Genomic DNA, 23641 nt, shown 5'->3' with positions numbered 1-23641 from the left:
TTCTGCTGAAACAAATGACCATCTCAGAGCTTGTCTACACCATACCAGCAAGCATATTAATAGAGAGGTTTCATTCAATAAAAGCAATAGCTAAGAAAGCCCAGTGGTAATCCTTCTGAGGTCAGTGGTAGAGTTCTCTCTGGCCCTTGTTTCAGCAGCCTAGGCTCATCATTTATGACCTTACCACATATTTACGATGTTATTCCAAGCACCATTACATATTCAATAAATAAATATATAGCATACAAAACTGGGGGGTGTCTGGGTGAAGGGAAGAGATGCAAAGTGAAGTAAGTTAGATTTCAGTTCCTCTTCCACCACATGCCCATTTCTCTTTTTACTTTTTAACTTCTATGCCAGAATCCTGTATTTGCTTTAAATTTTCTCAATGTATATTATCATGCTTGAAATTTTATACTGTTTTCATGGAAGAGCTGAGGTCTGTCCCTGCTAAAATTTTAAGTAATTAAATGGCTCAAAAGGGAATAGGCTAAGGATCAGTGCCCACTCCATGTAGCCTTTCTTCTCCCTTATCAGCTGCTTAAGTAGCATGCCACTTCATTCTCCTGCTCCCATCTGTGAATCAGAGTTAGCAGAGGATGACTCCAGAAACTATGTGTGTTTTCTAAGATCCTTTAGTATGGAGCAGTGGAAAGGTGCCTGAGGAGACAGCTTACATGATTTAACATAGAAAAGTCTGCATTAAGGGCCTGAAATGAAACACCCCTTTGTTCACATTTCACATTGGGTTTGTCTTATTTTGGTATGTGGTTTGTTGGGAACATGTTTCAGGATACTCTTTGGAAAGCCTTGTGCCAACCTTCCTGTAATAAGAAGGATATCTGGAAGATGAGAACTGGAGAACTGGAATAGCCAGGGTTGTAATTAGTTGAAGGACTACACCTTTGAAGAATTTATGAAGAACAGAAAGTTTCATTGAACTGCTGAAATCACTGGGGAATAAAGAGCATCACAATTCATTCTGATTTCAAAGATAAATGTTTAGTTACAAAACAGAATTCCCATTGCAAACTTTTTTTATGCCTCCCTAGCTTGGTTTGGGACCTATGTGCCCTTTAAGATACAATTGACACTGTGCAGTTCTCTCATTTCTGAGTTGGTTATGCTAGTGTCAGAGTTTTTTGGTTTTTTTTTTTTTTTTTTATTTCACTCATGAAACATTCTCCTACATATTTTCTGCCTAATTAACATTGTCATCTTCCCCTCATGAGAGGGTCTTGCGCAGCAGCCCCTTTGCTTTGCTTTCATCTTCCTTCAGCTCAGAACTACCAACCTTCTTTCCCTGTTCCCAGCCTTCACTCCAGCACTACATATCCTGAGAATATTTTATTTCCATATTATCACTCCATGCCATATTCACCATTAACTCTACAACCTAGCTTAAACAAGTACTCTTTTAGCTTCCAACTCTACATTCTTATTTCTTCACTATGATCAAAGCCTTCCTATGGTCAGCACCACACTGCTCATTCTGCTGGACTAAACTCATGTTGGTTATCTCAATCTCATAAGGCATCTTAAGGAATTCAAGAACTACTCTCACTACATAAAAGTGAATTAATATTATCTTACTTGGTCTTTTAGGACTGTATTGAATGAGTGAGCATCCATATACACAGTAATGATATAAATAACTGTGAGGATATTTTCTATGCTATCTGTAATAAATGTCAGCTGGCAAATTTTATGCACTTTGTGAGCTGTTGTGGCTTCTTTCTGAGGGTACTGCGCTACCCAGTTGTCACAAAGATGGGTGGTTTAGTTGCAAAAGGATTAAGACTGTATGCATTGTTATAGTAACTCCATTTGTGAAACTAATTCAAGACTTAATGAATTATGGGCATCTGATTATTGTTTGAATTCCAAAAGAGCCCACAATGCGTTAGGCATGGTTCACAAAAGACAATGTTAAGGACTCCACTTGGAAAAACTCCATTTAGAGTATGCCTGTTCTGCAGTTTATACAGTGATGGGAGTTCTTCCGAAAGATGTACTTGGGTAGGTTTCAGCTACCTAATTCAGGTGCTGTAAGGACTGAGCTTTAGTAAATACAACAGAGTAGCAAAACATTATCTATTTATCTTGCACTATTTTGGATGAAAAAAAGGACTGGTTGTGGAAAAAATCAATGTTTTTATCAGTTGAAGTACACTTCTCATTGACGGCATTATGTCAAAATAGAATTGATTTGACATTTGATTGATTACAATAAATCAGGAGCAACACAATAGCAACAGAAAAGAATTATCAAAATGGGGAAAGCTTAAGCAAGGCTCTCTCCTGGCAAGTGTGCATGGCTCTGGCATGCATTGTCCTTTCATGTACACATACAGAGGAATTTGTAATGTTTTCTAACAGCATCCTGAAGGTGGATTATTAATGTAATCTAGACATCAGTTAGTTTATATTCTGGATTTATGCCTGTATACCTAAAAGCAGAATTTAGCCACTGCTCATTCCATGTCTAAAGAGGACAATAAAAAAATCAAGAGACTGAATAATTTCTCTTTTTTCTACAAGGTTGGAAGGTGGAGGAGGGAGTTGAAATTGCTCTCACAGACAGACTACCCTAGCAAAGAAGCAGGAAAAATGGAGTCCACTTGGTCTGACTTGTTTCATTGTACATATCCAAATTCCTTATTGCAAGGCTAAGACTTTTACTCTGGTATCAATAACACACACCTACAGTTTAAGGATTAGGCACTGTCCAGAGAAATGTCTCTTTTGCCTTTGCTCTTAATCAGGTCATGATTTCACCCTGTTTGCATTATGTACATCAGTAAAAATAGATCTTTAGAACTTAACCTTGCTCCTGCTCCAGGGAGATTTTTGCCTGCACTAGGACAGCAAAACATAACTACACACTGACTCTTTTTGCATCATTTCTGACTGTATGCAAGTGTGGATCCTGCTCTCACAGAACTTCCATTAGTTTCACCAGGGGCATGAATGTGGCCTATATCTATAATACAGTTTAATCCATGGGACTTGCTGCTACAACAAAGCTCAGTCAGGGGTCTGCTGAAAAGCCAGGGCAAGAAATTTCACAATTGAGTGAAAGACATTTCAGCTCGGACATACCTTTCAAATCCTGCTGCATGTTTCCTCCTTTCTGGGAAAGTCGCTGGGAAGGGAGTCACTCTCTTCTCCATTGCCCTTGGAACTTTAATTAGTATTGCTTTGGTTTATTTCAAAAGAAGCCATTAAAAAGCAAATAAAGTGTCTTGTGAGACACTACAGAGAGAAAAAGAGGGCAACACAGGAAAAAATGCTGTGAATTGAAATTTAAAAATTGAAAGAATAGGTGAGGTATTTTTCCATGTCATTTCTTCCAGGATTCTGCTCCTCCTTTTTTTTTTTTTTTCTGTGATGTCTATGACTTGCCATTCATATTCCATCTCTATGCTTGGAAATTGCTGTCCATCAAGTGAAAGGTGAAGGAAAAGAAAAAAAAAGTGGAACAGTGTGGGGAAGACATGAAGGGATGCAGAGAGGAGATTTATTGAGTGTAAAGGTGTCCAAAGGAGATGGAAATGTGTTCCCCAAGGCCATGGTCTTCGATGGTGCTGCTTGTATTTTCAGGCTCTAGCGTAGCAGATGTAAGAGTCAGACTTCACATGCTACAGTAAGTGCAAAATCTCAAGACGCAGATGCCATCACATCAAGGGTTTCCTTGTCCCCTGATAGAGTCCGCCCACAGTGGTTCTCTAGAAACAGTTCTATTACCAAGTAGACATCCATTGCTTTTTTGTTGTTTTTTTTTTTCTATTTTTATTTAAAAAGTATTTTTTTCTAATAATACATAGAATATATAAATAATAATAATAATTAAAAAAAACTATTTGGGTTTACTTTCTGTTCTCCAACCCATCTGTATTTTTTGTGGTTTGCCGATATATATATATTAAAAGACAAGAAAATCAACTCTGCTCACTATTAAAAAAAATATTAAATCCACTTTTTATGTTTCCAAAGAGAAAGAGGGGAGATGTGATAAAACCAAATTAAAGTGAAAAAAAAAAAAAAGAGAAAGAAAAAAAAACAAAACAGGAAAATCAAAAACCTTCTGTCTCTTCAAAGTAGTTGTCAAGAGCTTTAAATGCTTGTGCTTTCAGTGTACACCCCCACAGGGAAAACATAACAAAAATGACAAAAAACAAAAGAAAAGGTGGGGAGGAGGAAAAAAACCAACCAAACAAAAACCCAAGAGGACCTAAAAAATGAAAAATGTAATAACAATCTTAGTAGTGAAAAGGACAGCTCAGAGTTTCTGTGTCTTTTTAGTTATTTTAGCAGCCGCCCTTTTTGTCTGCAGAGGGAGACCTGCCACCACAGCCACCTCCTCGGCTCAAGAGAGGCTCTTCTGCATCGTCCTCGTCAAAGCCATGAAAGGTCGAGGTGTCGCTTTCTGACGTGGAACCGAACAAGTCCTCCGTAGTGCGTGCTGGCGCTGCTTCGTCCCTCCTGCCTTCTCTTCCCAAATGAGCTGACATGTATGATGAATATATCAGCACATGGGTTAAGCAACAGGCATCATCATCATCATTTTTTTCATCATTTTCATTACCATTAAGCAAGTCAGACTATCAAGCTCATAGGTGTGTGCTTGTATGTGCCCGTGCACCCCAACAACATAGCATAGGTAGAACTGCAGTAAGAAAAATAACAAAGGATCAGTTTCTCTTTCCAAGAAAAAAATCTACAAACACCACAGGTGCCCATAGCTACAGCAGCGAAAGGGTTAATCACGTTTTCCTCTCTTCAAAAGACAGTAAAATATTTCCTCATGATTACTTAGATCAAGTTTAAAATATTTTTAGACCATGTAAGTAATGAGACACTGTTAGCTCTAAGCACAACGGCATCAACAGTCACAAATGTTCTGCTACGGAGATGTAAACCACTAGATACCTCATCAACCTCAGGACTACTTTTTATCCCCGTTCTTCACCTGATCCTAAAGAACCTCCTCTGTAGACAAAATTAAATACATTTTGAAGACTAAGTGAAAGTAACCTAAACCAATACTTTAACACAAATGTCATGGCACGTCCTTCAAAAATAAAAAAAGCCCCAAAACTAATATATACAGTTCAACGACTAAAACAACTGAGAAGTAACCCATCTTGGGAAACACTGGAAAGATCAAATTTGTGTGAGTCAATCCAACTTTCAAGATGGAACAGGAAATTCTCCACACAATACCAATAATGGCAACAACAACCATAAGAAGACTCCTAAAAAGAGAAGTCAAATGGTGAAATCTGTGAAATTGAGGTTTGTTTTCTCTCTCAGACAAACTTTTTATGTGATTAATAGTATGACCTTCAAATTCCTTCTTTAGGGATGGTAGAGAAAAAGATATCTCTTGTACCCCAACACAACTGAAGTGTGAGATTTTAGGGAACAGCTATTTTGTTATTCACAAACAGTAGCATGTACTTAGGCAACCAACTGTTGGGTCCCTGCTCCAGCTACAGGAATCAACCATATAACAAGTACACTGCATTGCTTGAGACAGAAAGAAGTAAATCCTGTTCACAAAAAAGAAAATGGATATAACAAAATAATTGGCAGATAAACCATATTGTAGAAATGTGATTTTACTGACTTTGTGAACAGAAGAAGCAATATAATTTCCATGACCTCTCTTTCAGTGTAATGAAAATATTCTCCTTTATTATAAAAGGGAAAGATGGCAGCCACCAAAGAGGTTTCATTGTTTTAGTTTAGAGATTAGTGTGTGGTTATACCTTAATCACTTTCATCACACATTAGTCACAGCATTGCAGACCCTATGAATGACCCAATTGGGTCAGAATTTGTACAAGGATAGCATTTAATGGAACCAGTTTGGCACAGTTTAGGCTACAGGCTGATCTACTTGTTCTATCACACTAAGGAATCAAGGGAATTAATGTATTTGTGTTGCAATCTGATATAACCACCATAACAATGTTAAAGCAGCAATAAAATATGGCTCCATCTCATTGTGCCATATCAGGACAATGCTGAAATTAGTTATATTGAAATATAACAATCAAGGCAAAGGGCAATAATCTTCCAAGATGGCACCACAGACCCCATGGACTTTCCCCTTCAGTTAGTAGAAGCAATCACGTGTACACTAAAAGGTCCATGTCTCTGACTGCACAGCATTCGTAAGGATGCCCCTGGAGAAAACCAAAGGAGTTGCCATCGATTGTCTGGTGACCAGTGTAATTTCAGAATGTCTTCAGAGGTCACAACAACTGCAGAAGGCAATTTCAGTGAGAGTCTAATCATTCTCCCATTGAATGTGGTAATAGGCTTACTATGAATTTCAGCAGGAGCATAAAAAGGCCATTTCCTTGGCATGAGAACATTCCACATCACATTTCAGCCATGAAGCAACAGACATCTTTCAGTGACTACAGTATAGAAGGAGCAGCATTCATACTGAGTTTCAAGGCCTCCTTGGTTTTCAGATTTCTATATCACCATCTTATTACCACTAGTATCACAAAACAAAAATATCACAAGTGGAAACTTGGACCAATGCTGGAATATGCAGTTGTTAAAGGTCTCCCAATTCCCTCTACCACCACCACTACTTCCTATGTGAGCTATAAATAACTGTTCAGCTGGTATAAAATTGTCCAAAAAAAAAAAAAAAAAAGAGAAAGAAAATAAAATTTAAAAAAAGGAGGAAAGGAGGGAAGAAAACAACAGCCCAGAAATAAAGACAACTCAAATTGGGAAAGACACAATTCAATTGCCTAGATTTAAAAAGAGAGAAGGGAAGGGAGAATAAAAACCTCTTTAAACAAAACTAATGATAGTCATCTTATAAGAGGATAATTCTTGACAGCTAGCCCCATACCTACCCTGTAATTTTCTCCCTCTTTCTTTTTTGGATGAAGAAATGCATGAAATGTGTAATCAATGGGAATGCTTGTCATGCAACTTTCATAAATCTTGTAAGTAATTTATAGTTGTAATTACAGCATTTAAAGACAGAGACCATTCTGTAAAATTGTCATAGGATTTTCTCCTTCCATGTGAAGAACAACTAGTACATGTACCAATGTTCCCAAAAGCCAATAAATAAATTAAAACTTCATTATTCATAAGACTCCATTAGCTTAAATATGTGAACCCAATAATGGGGTTTATAATATAAAATTTTTTCAGTCATCCTTTCCCACAAACACAGAGAAGAGGTAAGATTCCATCTTCAATCCCTTCCCAAATATGATGCCTTTCTTCAAAACCTTCAGAAGGTGCAAAAACCAAATCACAAAAACCTTTGTACAAAAAAGATGCAAGAAGGAGTCACCTACCAGAGCGCCCGCAGTCTGAGCACGATACAAGTTCCTCAGGCCGGCCACTTTTTTTGTTCATATTGGAGCCTCCGAGGCAGAAGTCACAGTAGTTATTGGGAATGATGACCCCATCTGGTCCTTTCTGGGCTGTAGTTGGGTTAGAAATCAGATTTACTACAAGAGCATTCACTTGGACCATTTGCCCCCCATCCTTGATATGGTGTTAGCTCAGTGAGTTTGCAGGCCACAGTCTTCCCAAAACATTGTCAATCAGAACAAAAAGTGAACTGCATAAACCACCTCCATTTTAAGTACACCCTGGGTTGTATGTATTTTGCCTGAAATGCCCTTTACTATTTCCTTTATAATCCCAGCCAGACTGCTCCTTCTCAAGGACATGCTTCCAGATATGCCTTTACAGTTCAGGGACTTGTAACATACAGGTATAGAGGCAATCCCTAAGGCAGGATAAGACCTATGTGGTCAGTAAGCCAAATTTGGTTTTTCAGGCAGCTGTCATCATCATAATCCCACAAAGTACAAATTCATAAATGAAAACTACAGTCTCCAAAACTCAAAAATTAACAGTGGGAAGATGGGGGGATAGGTACCCTTACTGGTTTTATTTCAAGTAGCTTCTTAGGGGCCTGCATCTCTAAGTAGCAGGGTGTCTTTAGCCAGAAGGTTGGTTCAAAAGCTCCTGAATATTCACAGGCAAAGCCATTTGGGGATGTTTCACCCAAGACTCAAGGCCCCTGCAGCAGTCATGTTCCCTTGGATGAGCAAGAAGGGTCCAACACTACACTAGCACCAAGCACAGATGCAGAGTGAGCCTGGGCAGACATCCCAACCAGCAGAGTTAAAGACTTTTTCAGCCAAGAAAAAAGGAGCAAGATTATATTATTATTTTCCAGCTAGGAATACTTGGAAAGGAGCAGACATACACTGATCTTAAGTAAAGGAGGATGCAGATCCCTTTGGAAGAAGAGAAGAGCAGAGGTCTTCTGCATTCCTCTTAGTTGAGCAGAACAGCGATGTCCTTTTTTTTTTTGCTCACAACAGTCATTTCCCTCTTCTGCTCTCCAGAAAAGGAAAACATCCTCCTGTACACTCTAACTATGAACTGGGGAAGGGAGTGGAGGTAATGGTTGCTCTTTGTCTTTGTTTCTTTTAACATAAAAAATCCAGCTATATGCCAGTAGGTATACCTGGCCTAAGCCTACTGCATGAACTTTAGAAATGAGAAAATGAAGAACTTTAAACTGTACCATCTTTATTTAATTATCTTTTTAATGCATATTTTGTAACTTGCAGATTTTTAACAGATGTTTTGACAGCCCTTATTAACGGTCTTTTTGTCCACATTCAAATTTCCCCCAAAGAACAATGACATTCTAAAGGGCTTCTGGTAGCAGTCCAAGACATACACTTTAAATTAAAATTTCCTCCAAGTTCAATCTGCTTTTCTGGTTTGGGTGCATCTAGTTATTCATTTATTTCCAGATGTTGATCAGCTGAACTTTTGGAGATTGGTAACTAAAAGATTCCAGGTAAGGTGAAATTAAGAAGAAAATTAACCTATAAAGCTGCAAATACATCACTATCTTCCTGTGTGGTCATGGAGATCCTGACAGTATTTAGTAAACAATGGACTTTGCTCTAAAATGATCCTGGTTGACAGATTCCCAACTTCCTCAAAAAAAGAGAGAAGCTTCCAGTGTTAGATTAGCATTTTGTCTGTTCCAGGAAAGCATTTAATATATGCAAGATAAGCAAAAAAAGAACAGGAACACCAGGTGGAAGTCAAGCACACCGGCTCATTTTAACAGCTGTAACAAAATGATCATAAAGTTGTTGCTGCTACATATTTTGTGTATAAAAAAGAGATCTCCCAAGCATTTATATTTCCCACTGCAGCTCCATTTTGAAAAAGCTAAGTAATTATCTCTTTATATTATTCTGCATCTACAGACAGTCCATGTGCAGTGCAAACTCATCAAGCTCAGAATCCAGTGACTTTTTTGTTGTTGTCCCTTATTAAATTATTTCACCTTTCATCCAAGTTTCTTAAAGTGCCTTACAAATATGAAGATCCTATTATTAACCTTCAGTGAGATCAAAAGCCTCTTTTGCCATTGAATCTAACCAAAGTGTTCTGGACCCTAATTAAGTCTCGTGGTAAGGTTGCATTGCATTTTAAAGCTGAAAGACTTGGAGGTAAAGTGGTAAACTGGCTTATTCTCAAACACACAAAAATCCTGTGGCAAGGCCACAAGCAGTCAGGGTGCCAGCCAGCAGATCTAGGAAAGAGCTCCACTTCTACCACTGTTCACAGTGGTGTAATTAACACACTCTATATAGTGACTTAAATTTATTTACACATCGATTATGACCATAAGATGTTGCAGGGTGATGCCATTTCCTGTTTCAGCTCCCAGGTGTGGCAATACCTTCTCCCTTCCCCTCCCCCTTGCTTCCTTGCTAAGTGCTGTCAGTCAATCTTAACATTCCAACAAGGCTGTCGTCTGGTTGTTGCAGTTCAAAAATGCCCCTCAGCCCTGGGGTCATTGGCTCGTCCAAGTGTCATTGTCCCCTGAGCCTTCACCCCCTCCCACCTGGTTGGTGGCTCACCTACCCCTTCCCCTCCCCCTTTCCCAGGGCTTAAAAAGACACGGAGACCATGCGGTCGGGATTCTGTGGAGCTGTTACCAAGATTCAGACATATGTGACCCTGGAATAGAACTCTGGATTAAACCCTCTGCAGAATCCATCTCCTTTTCCTCTTCACCGTCACCTGAACCTTTTCCACCAGAGGTAAACTGAGTTTCTACCATGCCGGGTTTGTTCCGAGTGCCCAGCTGCAGCATCCAGCCAGCCAAAGGTGTCTCTGAGGTGAAACACCACAGCTGCCACCTTTGGCCCAGCAGCGAGGGTCAGACAAGCCCAGGCACGTTCCACCTGGTAATATTGGGATTTTATTCCAATAATAAGATCCACTGACTGTCAAACTGGAAATGGGACAGGGGGACTCAAAAATACCTACACTGCTCAATTCATCTGCATTATGTGAGAGAGATGGAGGGTATTTGCTGAGTATGATAAAGCCGAAGGGATTCTCCCAGACCACTGGAAAGGGAATAAACTTCAGCTGCGGGTTTGATTGCTCTTCTCTTATTCTTTCTTCTCTTTCTTTTCCTTGTTTCCCCCTTTCTTTTCTTCCTTGTTTTTTTCCAATTTATTTAATTTTTAATCTGAGTGTCTGTCTGCTCACTTATTAAGCTGGCTCAGTAGAGTGTGAAAGAGATATCAGGCCTAAAAAGTCATAGACAGATAAGAAGTTCTCAAAGTTACATTAATGATATCTTAAATGATGTATCTCTAAAGCCAAACAAGCCAGGCAATTTTATTCTCCTCAATATTTTTTTTCTAATGTGCAAAAACAAGAACCAAACCTGACTTAGCTTATTTTCTTGATCAGTACCATACAGTGAATTAAGTCACAGGTGAAATCACAGAAGGTTTGAGAATAAAGAGATTTTCAGATGGCAGAGTTCTTACTTTGAAAGGAACTTTTTTTGCATATATCCTCAGAGTTTCTAGTTCTATTTTACTGTCATTAACAAATGAGGAAGGAAAAATGGCAAGATTTAACATGTAATCCTCATGAACAGGGTAGCATACAGGAAAAGCCCGACCCTAATCTCACCCCTAAATCAATAAAACTATGGATTCACAAGAAAAAACAATTTCCTATGGAGTAATGTTGCTGCTTTTCATCTGAGACATAGTAATTAACTAGGTATTCACTTTTTGCATAAAGTGATCAACAAATAGAAGGTGCAAGTTTAAGCAAAATAGCTCAACTAGCAAGTAATAATTCCCTAGCAGAGAGTTGACTCATTTATATCAGGTGACTGCCTCCAAGGATTCGGTTTAAAAAAAAAAACCTCACCCATAATTAGAAACTGTTTTAAAGCAATGGCTTGAAAACCAGCCATGGCCTTGTCCTATCTTACTCAAAATTCCTCTGATTTTCTTTTACATTGCAAACTGCAAAAACAGATCAAAAGCTCTGAGAAGCTTTGAGTATTGCCTGAGCTAAAGTTTGCTTATAGGAGGTGTACTTAAATCAGTGCCTCTTGCCATTTCAACTTGGGGTTGTTTTCAGGTTTCATCAAAACATTAATGTCTTCATCTTTTGATGAAACCTGAATGTAGAATGTAGATGTCTTCATCTACATCTCTCCTAAAATTGTGTATAAAATTTTTTAAAAATACTTTAAAACTTAAAAAATGGATTAAGGAGAGACATGGAAAGATCTGTACAGTTCAAATAATACCTTTCCTGAACCTGAATGGTGATTCACGTGAAGACAGGATGCAGAGTGAAAATAAAGTCAGTATTTCCAAATAAATTTGGTATGCACTTGCTCTGAAACTTTTTTTTTTCTTCTCAGCCTAATCAAGTTAATTTCAAGCTATAACAAGCTGAGCAGAATAAAGAACTACTTAAAATATGGTATCATCATTCACAGCAGTCTTTTAGCAAAGTTCATTAAATTACATAAATTATGTAGTATATCACACAGTAACTTTGTTCTGTAGACAAAACCTGAAAACTAAACAAGTTGACTGAGTTTAAGTATATAAAATACTTTATGTGCATTCTTGATTTTGAAAGCAGAAGCTCTAAAGAGAATTCTAACTTCCCTTCGCCCCTCCCAAGCAACCAAAAAAACCCTGTAAGTTATCTTCCACATAGTTTCAGTTTAATAATAAAAGCAAGCTGCTTATAATGAAATAACATCAAGAAATGAGGAATTTTCTTTTCTACATCATCTCCTGGAGCCACATGACTCAATAAAAATCTCTTTTTAGAGATTAGAAGTTTTCTACTTCTCAGGGCTGCAGAAAATATCTTTGATGGAAGGCAAGTTCAGAAGAAGTCTCTGTTTTTTAAACAGAAAATTCAGAGCACAGATATTTTAAATCATTTTTCTTCAAAATGTGACCCTTAAATATATACAGACAAACCCCCAAATAAATAGAACCTTATATCTATGCATTTTTATGATTTCTGTGTCAAATTATTTTGATGATTTGGATCACAATCTTCAAAAACTTGTGAGGTGGAACCAGTGCTTAAAAGAAATACTGGTTTTCTGTTCCTGGATAAAAAAATCACTGTCACGTATATTTTTTCAGCCTGTAGGTAATACAGCACAATACTGAACCATAATTTAAGATATGCATCTAGGTTTGGCAGCATTTTTTCCCTGTTTTTTGTCATACCCACATTGCTGGGAAGGCGATGGAGAATGCAGGGAGTGCCTGCCTTGCTGCTGGGGTGTGGATCATTTATTTCAATGATATCAGTGTGCATCATTTATTTCAATGATTACAGTGAATTGGCTACAGTCAGAGATACATGCATTCACAAAGGGATTTTTCCTAGCACACTTTGTCCAGCTCTTACCTGCTTCTTCTGGGTTTGATCCAAAACCAATAAAGCACACTGGAGGTTTTCAATTCAATTCAAAGGGCTTTGAATCAGGCCATTTACTCTGTTTGCAACAAGAATCTTCAGAACACAATAGAGACCGCAGGACCATGCATGTAGGCCTGAGTCAAGCCAGTGCACTTCATGATGGAGGAAAAGGGGTGGACTTACTTTTTTTGTTGGTGTTTTGTTTGTTGGGATTTTTTGTTTCATTTACAAGACTCTTTGTCTGAGATGGGGCCAGTTTTCCTTTCCAGCTCCTCCCTTTTTATCCCTGGCAAAGGGCAAGTCCAATGTCTGTCTGCCTGAGCAGGAGAACACCGGCCAAGAGCCTGCACTCGCAGTGGTCAGGCCCCTTGGAGGCTCGGTGTCAGATAATCCCCAGCCATGTCTCCATGTGCCTGTCCTCGCCCCCCCAGCTGCCAGCGCTCCTCCCTGGCAGGCCTGGCCCGTCTCCATGGTGACCGCGGGCCCGGCTGGCTGCGCTGGCCCTGCCACCCGCCTGCCTCTGCTCTCCGGTGGAAGGAATCGCAGCGCGGCCCCTCCACTTGCTGCTCAGAATGGCTCAGTGCAGGCCAGGCAGGCTCACGAGAGAAATTACACTGTGATGATTAAATGAAAATATAGCTTTAAGGAGAAGGCAACAGAAAAGCAGTGCCTGGACTGCGGCTTTCTTTGATGGAAGAGGAGGGAGATGGCTGGCTGGGCACGCAGCCCCTTCTGTCCCTGTTATTGCTGGGTACAGCGAGCAATGGTGGGCAGAGAGGCAGACCAGGGAGCTGCTTCTGTGCTCAAGGCTAGACCCTGCCTGGGGAGGAACAAAGAAAGAACACAGCTGCTGCTGTGGTGAGGAGCAGACCATGCACAGCTCAAGGGTGCTCCAGGCTCTTGCTCTCTCTCACACGGACGCAGCCAGGCACGGATGTGCGCAGCTATTTCTGCGGACTCCTCACCGTGAATTAAGTGCATGGGTTTTTCATTGCCGTTTTTCAGGAAGAGGTGTAAATCAAACTGAATGAGAGGAAATTGCCAGTCACTTACTCTGTTGTTAGCACCAGAGATAAGCATGTTGGCTGGCCCAAAACTGGGAAGTGTTGGGGCACTTGATACAGGGCCCTGCAGCAGGCTGGAGGTGGCACATCTGTGTCGATGTGGTGCTGGTTTTCTATTAAACACACTTGGAACTTGGGTGTAACGCTGGGAAATGGCTGGTGTTCTGTTCCCAGAGTTGTGCTAATCAGCCTGCACAGCCCCATGGCCTCCACTAGCTCTGGCTCCCCATGCTGCACTCCCCCACATGGGATGGGCATGCCCTTTTGCTGGCAGCCAGAGAAGCAGGATATGCTACTGAGAGATGCTGCAAACCACCCACCCAAAGTATTGCCAGGTCTCTCTAGTAACTGGATTTTATCTCCTTTTTTGAGTTAGCTAGTAGTGTGGGGATAGAAGAAGCTGTTGCTTTTGCATAACTTTTAGCAACTCTGAAAGGTTTGCCTTTCCTACAGCCCGTGCTCACAGAGAAGCGCAGCCAAGGAGCACTACAAGAAGTGCTAGGAAAAGGAGGTACATCTGTAAATGTCAGAGGAAGCCTCTAAGTGTGGGGAAAAGAAGATCATTTGATCATCTCTTTTACAGGAATCAGTGTGGCCTTTAAGTTGAACAGCTAATGAAAGAGGTGGAAGGTGAGCTAGGCAGCTGGAAGGTACAGCTAGGAAAATACAGCATCAACTGATTGGATTCAGTAGATTTAGAGAATCAGTGTTCCTATACCTTAAGGCAGCATTTAATAGAATTTCTGTGCACTGACCTTATAGAGTCTTCTGCAGGAACTCCTAAAGCATCAGCCAAAAGCCCACTGCTAGGAGTAAAACATTGTAATTGTCTAGTGCCTCATGAGCACTAGAGTAGGAGATACAGAGTAGGCAGACAAAAGAGTCTGACATCTTAACATATGGATTTCCTGACTTTAAGGGGTACCTCTGTAGAGACTTGGCGCCTGGCCACTGAAGCACATTCCCATCAGCTAAGGGAAAAATATATCCCACCTCAAGAAGGTATTATAATGCCCAATATACAGCCCCATCTGGCAGCATCTCTCAATATTCAGGTGAGAATGGCCAGTGCCGTGAATTAGGTCCCTGCAACATCTTGTAGGCTTTTATCTGGAAATTACTCACTGGAGGAGTGTGAGAAGGTAGAGAGCACCTATTCAGTTCAAATTCAGTCAAAGCATTTGGATTTTACTTGGTTCAAATTCTACATGGAGAAGGAAAAAAATAAGGCAGAAAAAGCAGGGAGATAGAAAAAGGAAAAAAACCCTACAAATTCATTAATGATGTATTTGTACAAATACATTAATCCTAAATTGAGAGCTGATGTGCTGTTGAGGCAACACATGTGTTTCAAAAACCAATTATTCAGGTTGGAAATATTTTCCCACAAACTACTGAGAAGCACTTGGTGCTTCGCTTCAATGACAGTTGCACATCAACAGCAACATTTTAGTCCTTGTCCAGGCAGTATAGAAAAGAAACACCAAATTACTGAAACAACCACCCCATGACTCCAATCAAAACAAACAAACAAAAAAGTGGGTTGCAGATTAGCTCTCCGTCGACATAGGAGATGATTTTGGGATTTTCCACTATGCCATAACTCTAAACAACTGATCTATTTTTTAACTCAGTGTCGCAAAATATCCTCAACAAAAGTCTCAGTGATTTACAGCCGCAAAAAGGATTTAAGGGAAATCTTTACACAGTTCAAACACTCCAATCATTACTGTTTCTTTTAGCATTTTGAGTGTTTTTCCTTATGAAAACAAACTCTGAAAAGAGAAAAAAACCAAACAGATTAAATGACTAAGAAGTTAACTCAAGGTAATGTACATATTTTCACTGAAAAGCACCTGCTGCAGGGTATCTTGTTGCAAGGTGGGCATTGATGCATCCTTCCATTCAGAAGTAGCTCCCACCATGGCCCCAGCAAGGATCAGCACTGAGGCAGGGAAAAGTAGGCCTGATGTAGCTTTTCAAATTGATGCTGCTTGTGGAGAGGAACAAACAGCTCGTCTCCAACTGAGGGGCTGACTCTCCTCATTTATTCATGGCCAGCCCCCTGCCTGGATGGAAATAAAAATGTTTCAAAGATGACTGTGTGGGGGAGCTGGAGGACAGCTTGGAGGCACACTGAGGTTAGCACATTAATTTTTTATCTCTGGAGACTGGGTATCCAATTATGCTTAGAGTACACAAACAACTTTGGCTGGTCTCTCCAGTAGAGATTTATCCACATAATAAAATCTGTGATGGAACTGGGCACAACAGACTGATGCCATGAAATAGTGTACACAGGTGGTTTGCAGGGCAGATGCTTAAGCTAGCAGAGGGGCAGGAGGGCACAGGAATGCATTTTCCTTAACTACATGTATTGCACAATGGATCAACCTGGACTCAGCACAATGTACTTCATTTAGGATTGTCATTGGCCAGAGTGCTTGTGGGCATAAGATGCTGTTCAGTTGCTGCTCCTGCACAGCTGCCTGCAATCAACATTTCACACAGCAAAATGCCACTGAGAGCTCTTCTCCTTTAAAGGAGAGGAAGTTTTTCTCCATGTAGACACACTATCCTATTCTCCCAGGAATTAAGAAAGAGCATTTATACTAGTACACTCATTCACAGAGACATTTCAATAGATAGAAGTCTAATGTAATTCCTATATCAGAAGTGCCTCAAAATTTGTGAGCACCAGCTGCCCCCAGAGCTGGACTGTACCCATGGAGAGAGATGGAATAAAACAGCAGGTGTTTTGTGGCAGGCTTGGATGCACCCTGGGCTCACAAATCTCACGGTCTCAGTGCCAACATGTAGAGGAAAAGCCAGCAGAGAAAAAGTCTGAAAATGGTTTGGAATCATTTATTTTTTCAGTGGAGTTGAGGAAATGGGAGGTTGACTTTTTAAAGGGTTTTCTATAATTTCCTTTTCACAGTTCAATACTCAGGTAACAAAATCAGAGAGTAGGTCAGAAATAAATGTTTGTATAGGCAGAGGCAAGACTAGACACCAAGGAAGGGCTGTTTATTTGTGTCAAAGGGCTAGATAAAGCATAAAAAGCAAGCCACTAAAGTTCAAACAAATCACAGGCTAGGGTGTTGACTGTTGAACTATCTTTCATGTTGTAACAGGTAATCTATATGTGAGAAAAAACAGAAGGAGACAGAGATGTAAAGAGATGTAAACAGACAAACCTTCTACACAGTCGAGGACAGTGAGATGTGCCAAGGAGGTGAGACGTGGGACTTGGGCCAGTCCCAGTTCTTTGATGCTCACCTATTCAATGGGTCTCAGTTTTAGGTAAGTTCCTCCTATCTACATCTCTTTTCCAATCTCTGGATAATTTTCTGACCTCCTCAAATTGGACTGTGCATGAAATAGAAGGGACTGACTATGCAGAAAGACAAGAGGCTTTCAGGTCTTGATCTGGCAGCAGTTAGGGCACCAACAGTTGAATCCTGCAGAAGCCCTGCTCCCTCCTGCATCACCAAGGCTGCTGTTACTGCAGGTTCTGCAAGGAGTGGAAGCTGCAGAGGAGATGAGGGTGCAGAGGAAGGAAGTTCATGCTGCAGCCACCCACCTGAACTTTACTGACCTGGTGCTCACCTCCCAGGGCACAACAAATTCCAAATGGCCGCTTTGATTTGCCCTGCCTCTTCTAAATCAGGCTGCTCGTATCTCTGACACACTGCTCAGCAAATAACCAGATCCTACTCTACACCATATCTCTGGTCCTCCTGCTCAGTGGGTTGCAGATTAGCTGTTTGGATTAACATCCCCCTGCCTTCCCTCCCTCCCACCTACCCCACCCCCCAAGCCCATGCAGAGAGGGCTCTTGAAGCTCGAGACCTACGATGCCGCAGACCTGTCAAATCTAATTCATAACACATGCCTAGCAGTTCTTAGGGGAGAGGAAGGATCCGATGCTCTGGCTCCCCACCATCCCCCTGTACAAGGGGACCATTTAATGACTGCACATTAGCAATGTGGACAATTAGCATTCACATGGAAGATAAATGGCAGCATAAATTAAATATTGCCAAGTGGAAGTGCAAAGATGCAAGATCTGAGCTCAAGGCTCTAAACAAACAAACAGGCAAAAAGGGAACAAACAGCCACTGTGACAGCTTAGCCATTTGGGACAGTTACCTTCCAGCATCTGGGACTTTCCCCAAGGCTGATCTGCACATTTGCATGGCTGTTACCCATAGCTCACTGGCTCCTGGCTGGTTATTCTTTCCACTCAGGAATCTGGGCATCAGAGAGGTTTATTCCAATGGTTCTAAACTTCTGCCCGCTTGTGGATCTGTGCATCAGCAGCTTCCCTTTGCCACATGCTCTGGGGGAACACAAGCCCAAGCAGCTGTCATGCTACTCTTTCCCGCAGTGTAGAATGCACCTTTTTTATCATGGGCCGAAGTCAGCTGCTCCTAACCTTACCATAGCTCTTCTAAGTCTTCTTGTTAACTTCTATCATTTATTAAGCACCAGATACAAGGACTGAGACCCCTTGGCACCTATGTCAAGCTGAATTCAGGGTATAGGACACTACCTTTCTTTTTTTGGGCATCTATTGCAAGACCATTGTCAATATTAATTCAATACAGATTTGCAATATTCCTCTCAGGTATGTAACTATTACTGACTACTCCAGGCACAGGAAAAAACAACCAACCAACTAAAAAAAAACCCAAAATGGATGTAAATGCTAAGTAAACAAAAGCTGCTGGGTGAACACTGACATTCCCCTGCCTGCCCAAGCAGTCACTCTTAGTGCATTGACAGCTCAAGTTTATCAACAGCTGGAGGAGTCAAAATTACTTTTACTGTGAATCTACCAAACATGTGAATAACTAAAAGGTAGAGCATAAAAGTGACAGAAACATAGAGCTTGCCAAATGGGATCACACTAAACAGTCCTTCAAGCTCAGACAGTGGCTAGTAGCAGATGCTTTGGAGGAAGGAACCCCCCTCGCACACTTCCCTGGGGACAATTATCAATTATACCACTTAGAAAAAAAATGTTTTCCTACTTCCATATTTCTTGCAGTTCTTAAGGTATTAGAAAGTGTTTTCCTGCATATTTTTCCCTGTAAGCATTTTATTGCTTTATTACTTTGAACAAAAATAACACAGATCATATGCTGATCCAAAAGAACTTTTTGAAAGTGAACAAAGCTATCTACACAAATCCCAAGGTCACAGCAAACATCACATAGTATATAAAACTGAGAAACGGTGGATTAGAGACTTGCAAAAATCAGTAATAGAACACAGTATCCTTGACTTCCTGTAGTGTGCCTAAGGAGCACAGAAGGGACAATCAAACAGGGTCATGGACCTTATGCTCACACTGAGCAGATGTGATTCATCACAGAAAGATTTGGACCACTTAGATCTCTTTTAGTGTTGTACCAGAGTGGGAAATTGAGGCACATTCTCCTTTCATGTTCCTGCTCTCCTCCTTGCAAACCAGTACTGATGTGTTTTCATAGCTTTTATCAAACCATAACTAAGGAGCAGTTTTTGGCAAAGTGGAGGGTAAGCTGTTTATGCAGCAGGTGAAGGTATAAGGGAGAAAGGTGGTTATTTTCATACTGAAAAACTGAGACATTGATAAATATCTTATTTAAAGGCAAAACAAAGGCAGCCCCCTGAAACGACTGGATGTGTATTTCTTCAGCATCCTTACTAAGAACCTCTGGGAGGCTGCTTGATGATGGGCAGCTTGGCCATCTCTTCTTTTCCCCCCTCTCCTTGCCACCTCCTCCCCACAGGAGCAGTAATGGAAAAGTGACTTGCCGCAGAGATAATGCTGGGTTTGAAATGAATTCCTGACTAGCTGAGCCAGCACCCGTGTGAGCTGTGGCTGATTAGCTCCAAGCATCCACATCCCAATCACTCACAACTGAGCTAGGCAATAACATCAACATCCCCAAGGCAAAGACAGGTTGGAGATAACAGCCCTGAAAAGGATCTCAAAGGCAAAGGGAAGATCCTACTCACGTTTGTGGTTTTCATTTCGGTGGACGGGGGAAGAGCGGGTCTCCTGCTCACGGGCTTCATCACCCTCTTCACTGGCGAGGTGGGTGTGAGCATAGTGGTAGCTTAGCCCAGGCCTGTTCTTGTAACGCTTGCCACAGACTGGATGGAAAGGAGATATGAGGAAGGGGAAGAGAGAATGGAAACATCAGTGTGATCTACAACCACAGCAGCATCCTCTCAAATAATGCTCCCTTTCCCCTGAGAACAGCACCATGCACTCCATGCACCTGCCCAAAATCCTTCCAGCCAGCACTGGTGAAAGATGACAGAGGCAACCCTGCAGCTGCCGGTCTCCAAACAAGCTTTCTTCCCACCATGCTGCCAGCAGTCCTTCTCACAGGCCTAGGCAAATGGCTTCAGTCCCTGCAGATCACAGAGCCCTAATCCTCTCTGCTAATATTACTAACAAGACTGCACATAAAATTAAATGAAATGCCAGTTCCAGTGGTGGTGCTGCACAGCGCACAGCAATGGGAACAAGACTGAGAAGAAACAACATTATTTTCTTCATTACTGATCTCTGAAAAAAGGAAACAGCTGTGATTTTTTTAAAGGCTTTCGCTAAGAGGTTAATAAATAGCTTTATTCAGATTCCCAGTTAAGACAAGTAGATGGAAATCATCCACAGATTCTTGCTAAAAAAACATGTGGTAGTGATACTTATTTGCCCAGGTAAACTCCAATGAACAATGCAATATATGACAGAGAATACTGCTTCTGAACTTTCATTTATTGTAGGATTAAGTCAACAGATATTAAGGACAGAATCAAACAGCTTGGGGTGATGAAAGGTCTACACTTTCACAGAGAGCTTAGCAAGGGCAGGCAACATCATAAGATTCATTAGATATGAATTGATTTTCTATAAAGTTTTATGAATTGATTTTCTATAAAGTTTTTAATTCATGTTATCGTCTCAAAAATTTATCACTTTCCATCTTCAAAGCATTTTTTGAATGTTTATTTTCTTTTATACAGCTATTTTGTCTACCAAATACAAATATTGCCATTTTAAAAGACTAGAAAACAAAGACAAAAAGTTTAGTGCCCTTCTTGCAATTTTTTCCTCCCAGAGACTTTTTCAGTCACCTTAATTAACCTCAAGGATTTCACACAGGAATAAATGTCATGTCCAGCAGTCTGTCCTGCATTGTGACCATCCACTCCTAAAAGCTTAAGTTGGCCCCAATACGTATCCTGCAACATATACAGATACTTACTTCCCATTCTCCAGACACCTGAGTCTGGGAATGTCAAAGACTCCACAAATAAATTTTTTAAAAATTAAAAAAAAAACCAAAACAACCACACAACAACCACCCTCATCCCATTTATTCATTTATGTATACATAAAATTTAAAATTTTATTCCTTTCTGCTACTACTCAGAAAACACCAACTGATGTTCTGCCTTTTGGAACAGATTATAAAAAACTGTAAATAAAAGCTTATTACAATAATATATTTCATTCTTAATCTCTTCTGATTTACAAACTCCCTCAAGGAAAATGCTTTTCTTTATTAGAAACATGTAAAACAAGCTCATGATACATATGAGTGATCTGGAATATTAGATACTTTTTCCCAGTTTTCTTCATCATGCAAGGTGATGATCACAGAATCATCAAACAAGACAGAAGTTTCTTGGAAGTGCAATATGTCCTGTCCTCAGTCACAGATTTTTTAAGTCTTTGAATGGCCTTGATTTAGAAATGAGACCTCCTGCAGGAGGGAAGAGGCAATATTGAGAGAACTAAAATACTTATATAGATATGCACATCCATTCTTTGAAGCATCTGCCTTCATTTTTCATATGTAAACCTAACAGAATTGCCAGACATTTTGAAGAACTAGACTGTTGTTAGATGCATGCTCTCCACAAAACATCAGTTCAGACTCCCTCTTCTAGTACCATCCTTGTTTTCTTCCAGTGCATTCTGGAGAGGGAAACTACTTCTCCTTCTCTGTGGTCCTGCAGGGCAAAGGACAAGCAGTGGAACAGATGCTGAACAAGAGTCAAAACAACAAGATATCAGCAGTTCTGTGTGACTTTCCCCATATTTGGAATAGTGGAAAAGCATAACACTTAAGTAATCATCAACCCAGAAAGAGCTCACTGCTTAAATTCTTTTAAAATGGTAACCTCCTCTAATTACATAAATGTTGCAGCTTTACTTAGAATGGAGAAAGAGATTTACATTTCTAGCAGATTGACCATCTGCTAGATGAGCTGGATCGGCTCATCAAGTATCCTACTCTATCCCACTTACTTTTATGTGTTTGAAGAAGAATGTTAAAAAAATAATTCTATTGCTATGAATTACCAATACTGCTCAAAGACTTCTGTCAAATTATTTCCAGGACACTATCAGGTGATCAGTGCACAAAAGGAGATTTGCATTCCCTGCAGCAAGTCCCAAAATGGTGGCGTTTACTCCATTCATTACAGAATCCTGCAGGGATTTTAGCTATGGTGTTAAGGATGACATAGGAAATCAGATGTCTGCAGACTCGTCCTTCTTCAGCAAAAAAAGTATCAGCTCACCGGGAAAAAGCAAGTATCAATATAAGCTGAGTCAGTAGTAATTCTGCAGCTGAGTCCTTTCCATTGTGAGGACTTACAGGTGGCCTTCAAGGGTGACAGCAATCTCTGACATGCCTTGTGAGAAATTGATTTGAAGGACTTCATAACCAGAACTGAGACAAATAAATTTGGTTTACATTGTCCTAGCAGATCCTTTGTAGGACCAAAGATTTGCAGTTCCAGAAGCCTTTGTTCTTGGTGTCTAGATTTTTCCATTTTTCAAATTCACTTTGTGTCATAAAAGAGTCCGAAGCAATGCCATGAGCTGAAACTGCAGAGATTTCATGTTCCTCAAACAAATCAGACTTTTGCAGAGGGAAAAGGGTCATGATATTAGTCAGGCAAAAGAACCATTGGCTGCAGTGAGACTTTGCTAGAATGGAAGCTAAATCAAAACTTCATGGATTCTCCAACAGATTGAATCTTCCTGAATTCACCCAAATCTCTTATTTTCCAGGTAAGAGCACATTTTATTAATCTACTGTATCACTGTGCTAAGAAGTAGTTTCTATAAAAGGGTGATCATTAATAAACACTTAGCTCTTATATAACTCTTCCCACTGCAGACTGGCTTTTCAAACATTAATTAATCTTCCTCCACATTCCTGAGTGGGAAATACTATTCTCATTTCAGTTCTGAAAAAAGAGAACCGCAGAGGGGCTGAGTTGCCCACGCAGTGATCTTTTTTCATTACCAGGACTGGAATCCATGAGTTCCAGCATCCACACCAGTGCTTACACCACATCTTTCTCATTCTTAGAGCTGACAAAAGCGTAATGAGAACTGGTTCTCCCAGTCTGAGATGAATGCTGTTGATTAGTTTTTAACACTATGCAGCTCACACATAGCAAGTGAGAGTGTGCCTTTCATAAACTTTGTCCAGTGGCCTTCCTTTCAGCAGCTTTGACTTTTTTATCTTCAATTTCCCTTGCTGGATAGGCTTGTCATCCTTGCATGTGGTAGATTTCATCCTGAATCTCAACACTGGGAAGTTGACTTGATCTTTAATTAGGTGGCCAAGCTCAATAAAAACAGTGGGAGTTTGTAGAACATAACCCACTCCAAATCCTCCTGCATTCAAAGGATATATTGTTGCTATGAGCTGATGTGAATGCTGCCTTAGGAACAAGCT

General features: G+C 40.4%; 1 protein-coding gene across 3 annotated transcripts in view; it reads right to left on the bottom strand.

Annotated features, from left to right (window-relative positions):
- Positions 1-23641, bottom strand: part of DPF3 (double PHD fingers 3) — a 179290-nt gene that overhangs the window by 21177 nt on the left and 134472 nt on the right. For 2 of the 3 annotated variants that reach the window (XM_066552402.1, XM_066552403.1), the window contains 3 exons: positions 19887-20024; positions 7344-7472; positions 4100-4507 (listed from right to left, as the gene is read on the bottom strand). In XM_066552402.1, the coding sequence (XP_066408499.1) occupies positions 4311-4507; positions 7344-7472; positions 19887-20024 (464 nt within the window). In that variant the 3' untranslated portion in view covers positions 4100-4310. Of the gene's footprint in view, positions 1-4099; positions 4508-7343; positions 7473-19886; positions 20025-23641 lie in introns of those variants that run through there. The other variant, XM_066552404.1, reaches the window with a different exon arrangement.

This window comes from Molothrus aeneus, chromosome 6 (genome assembly GCF_037042795.1).
Source record: "Molothrus aeneus isolate 106 chromosome 6, BPBGC_Maene_1.0, whole genome shotgun sequence".
Classification (NCBI taxonomy): Eukaryota; Metazoa; Chordata; class Aves; order Passeriformes; family Icteridae; genus Molothrus; species Molothrus aeneus.
This window is presented reverse-complemented; position numbering and strand designations above follow the sequence as displayed.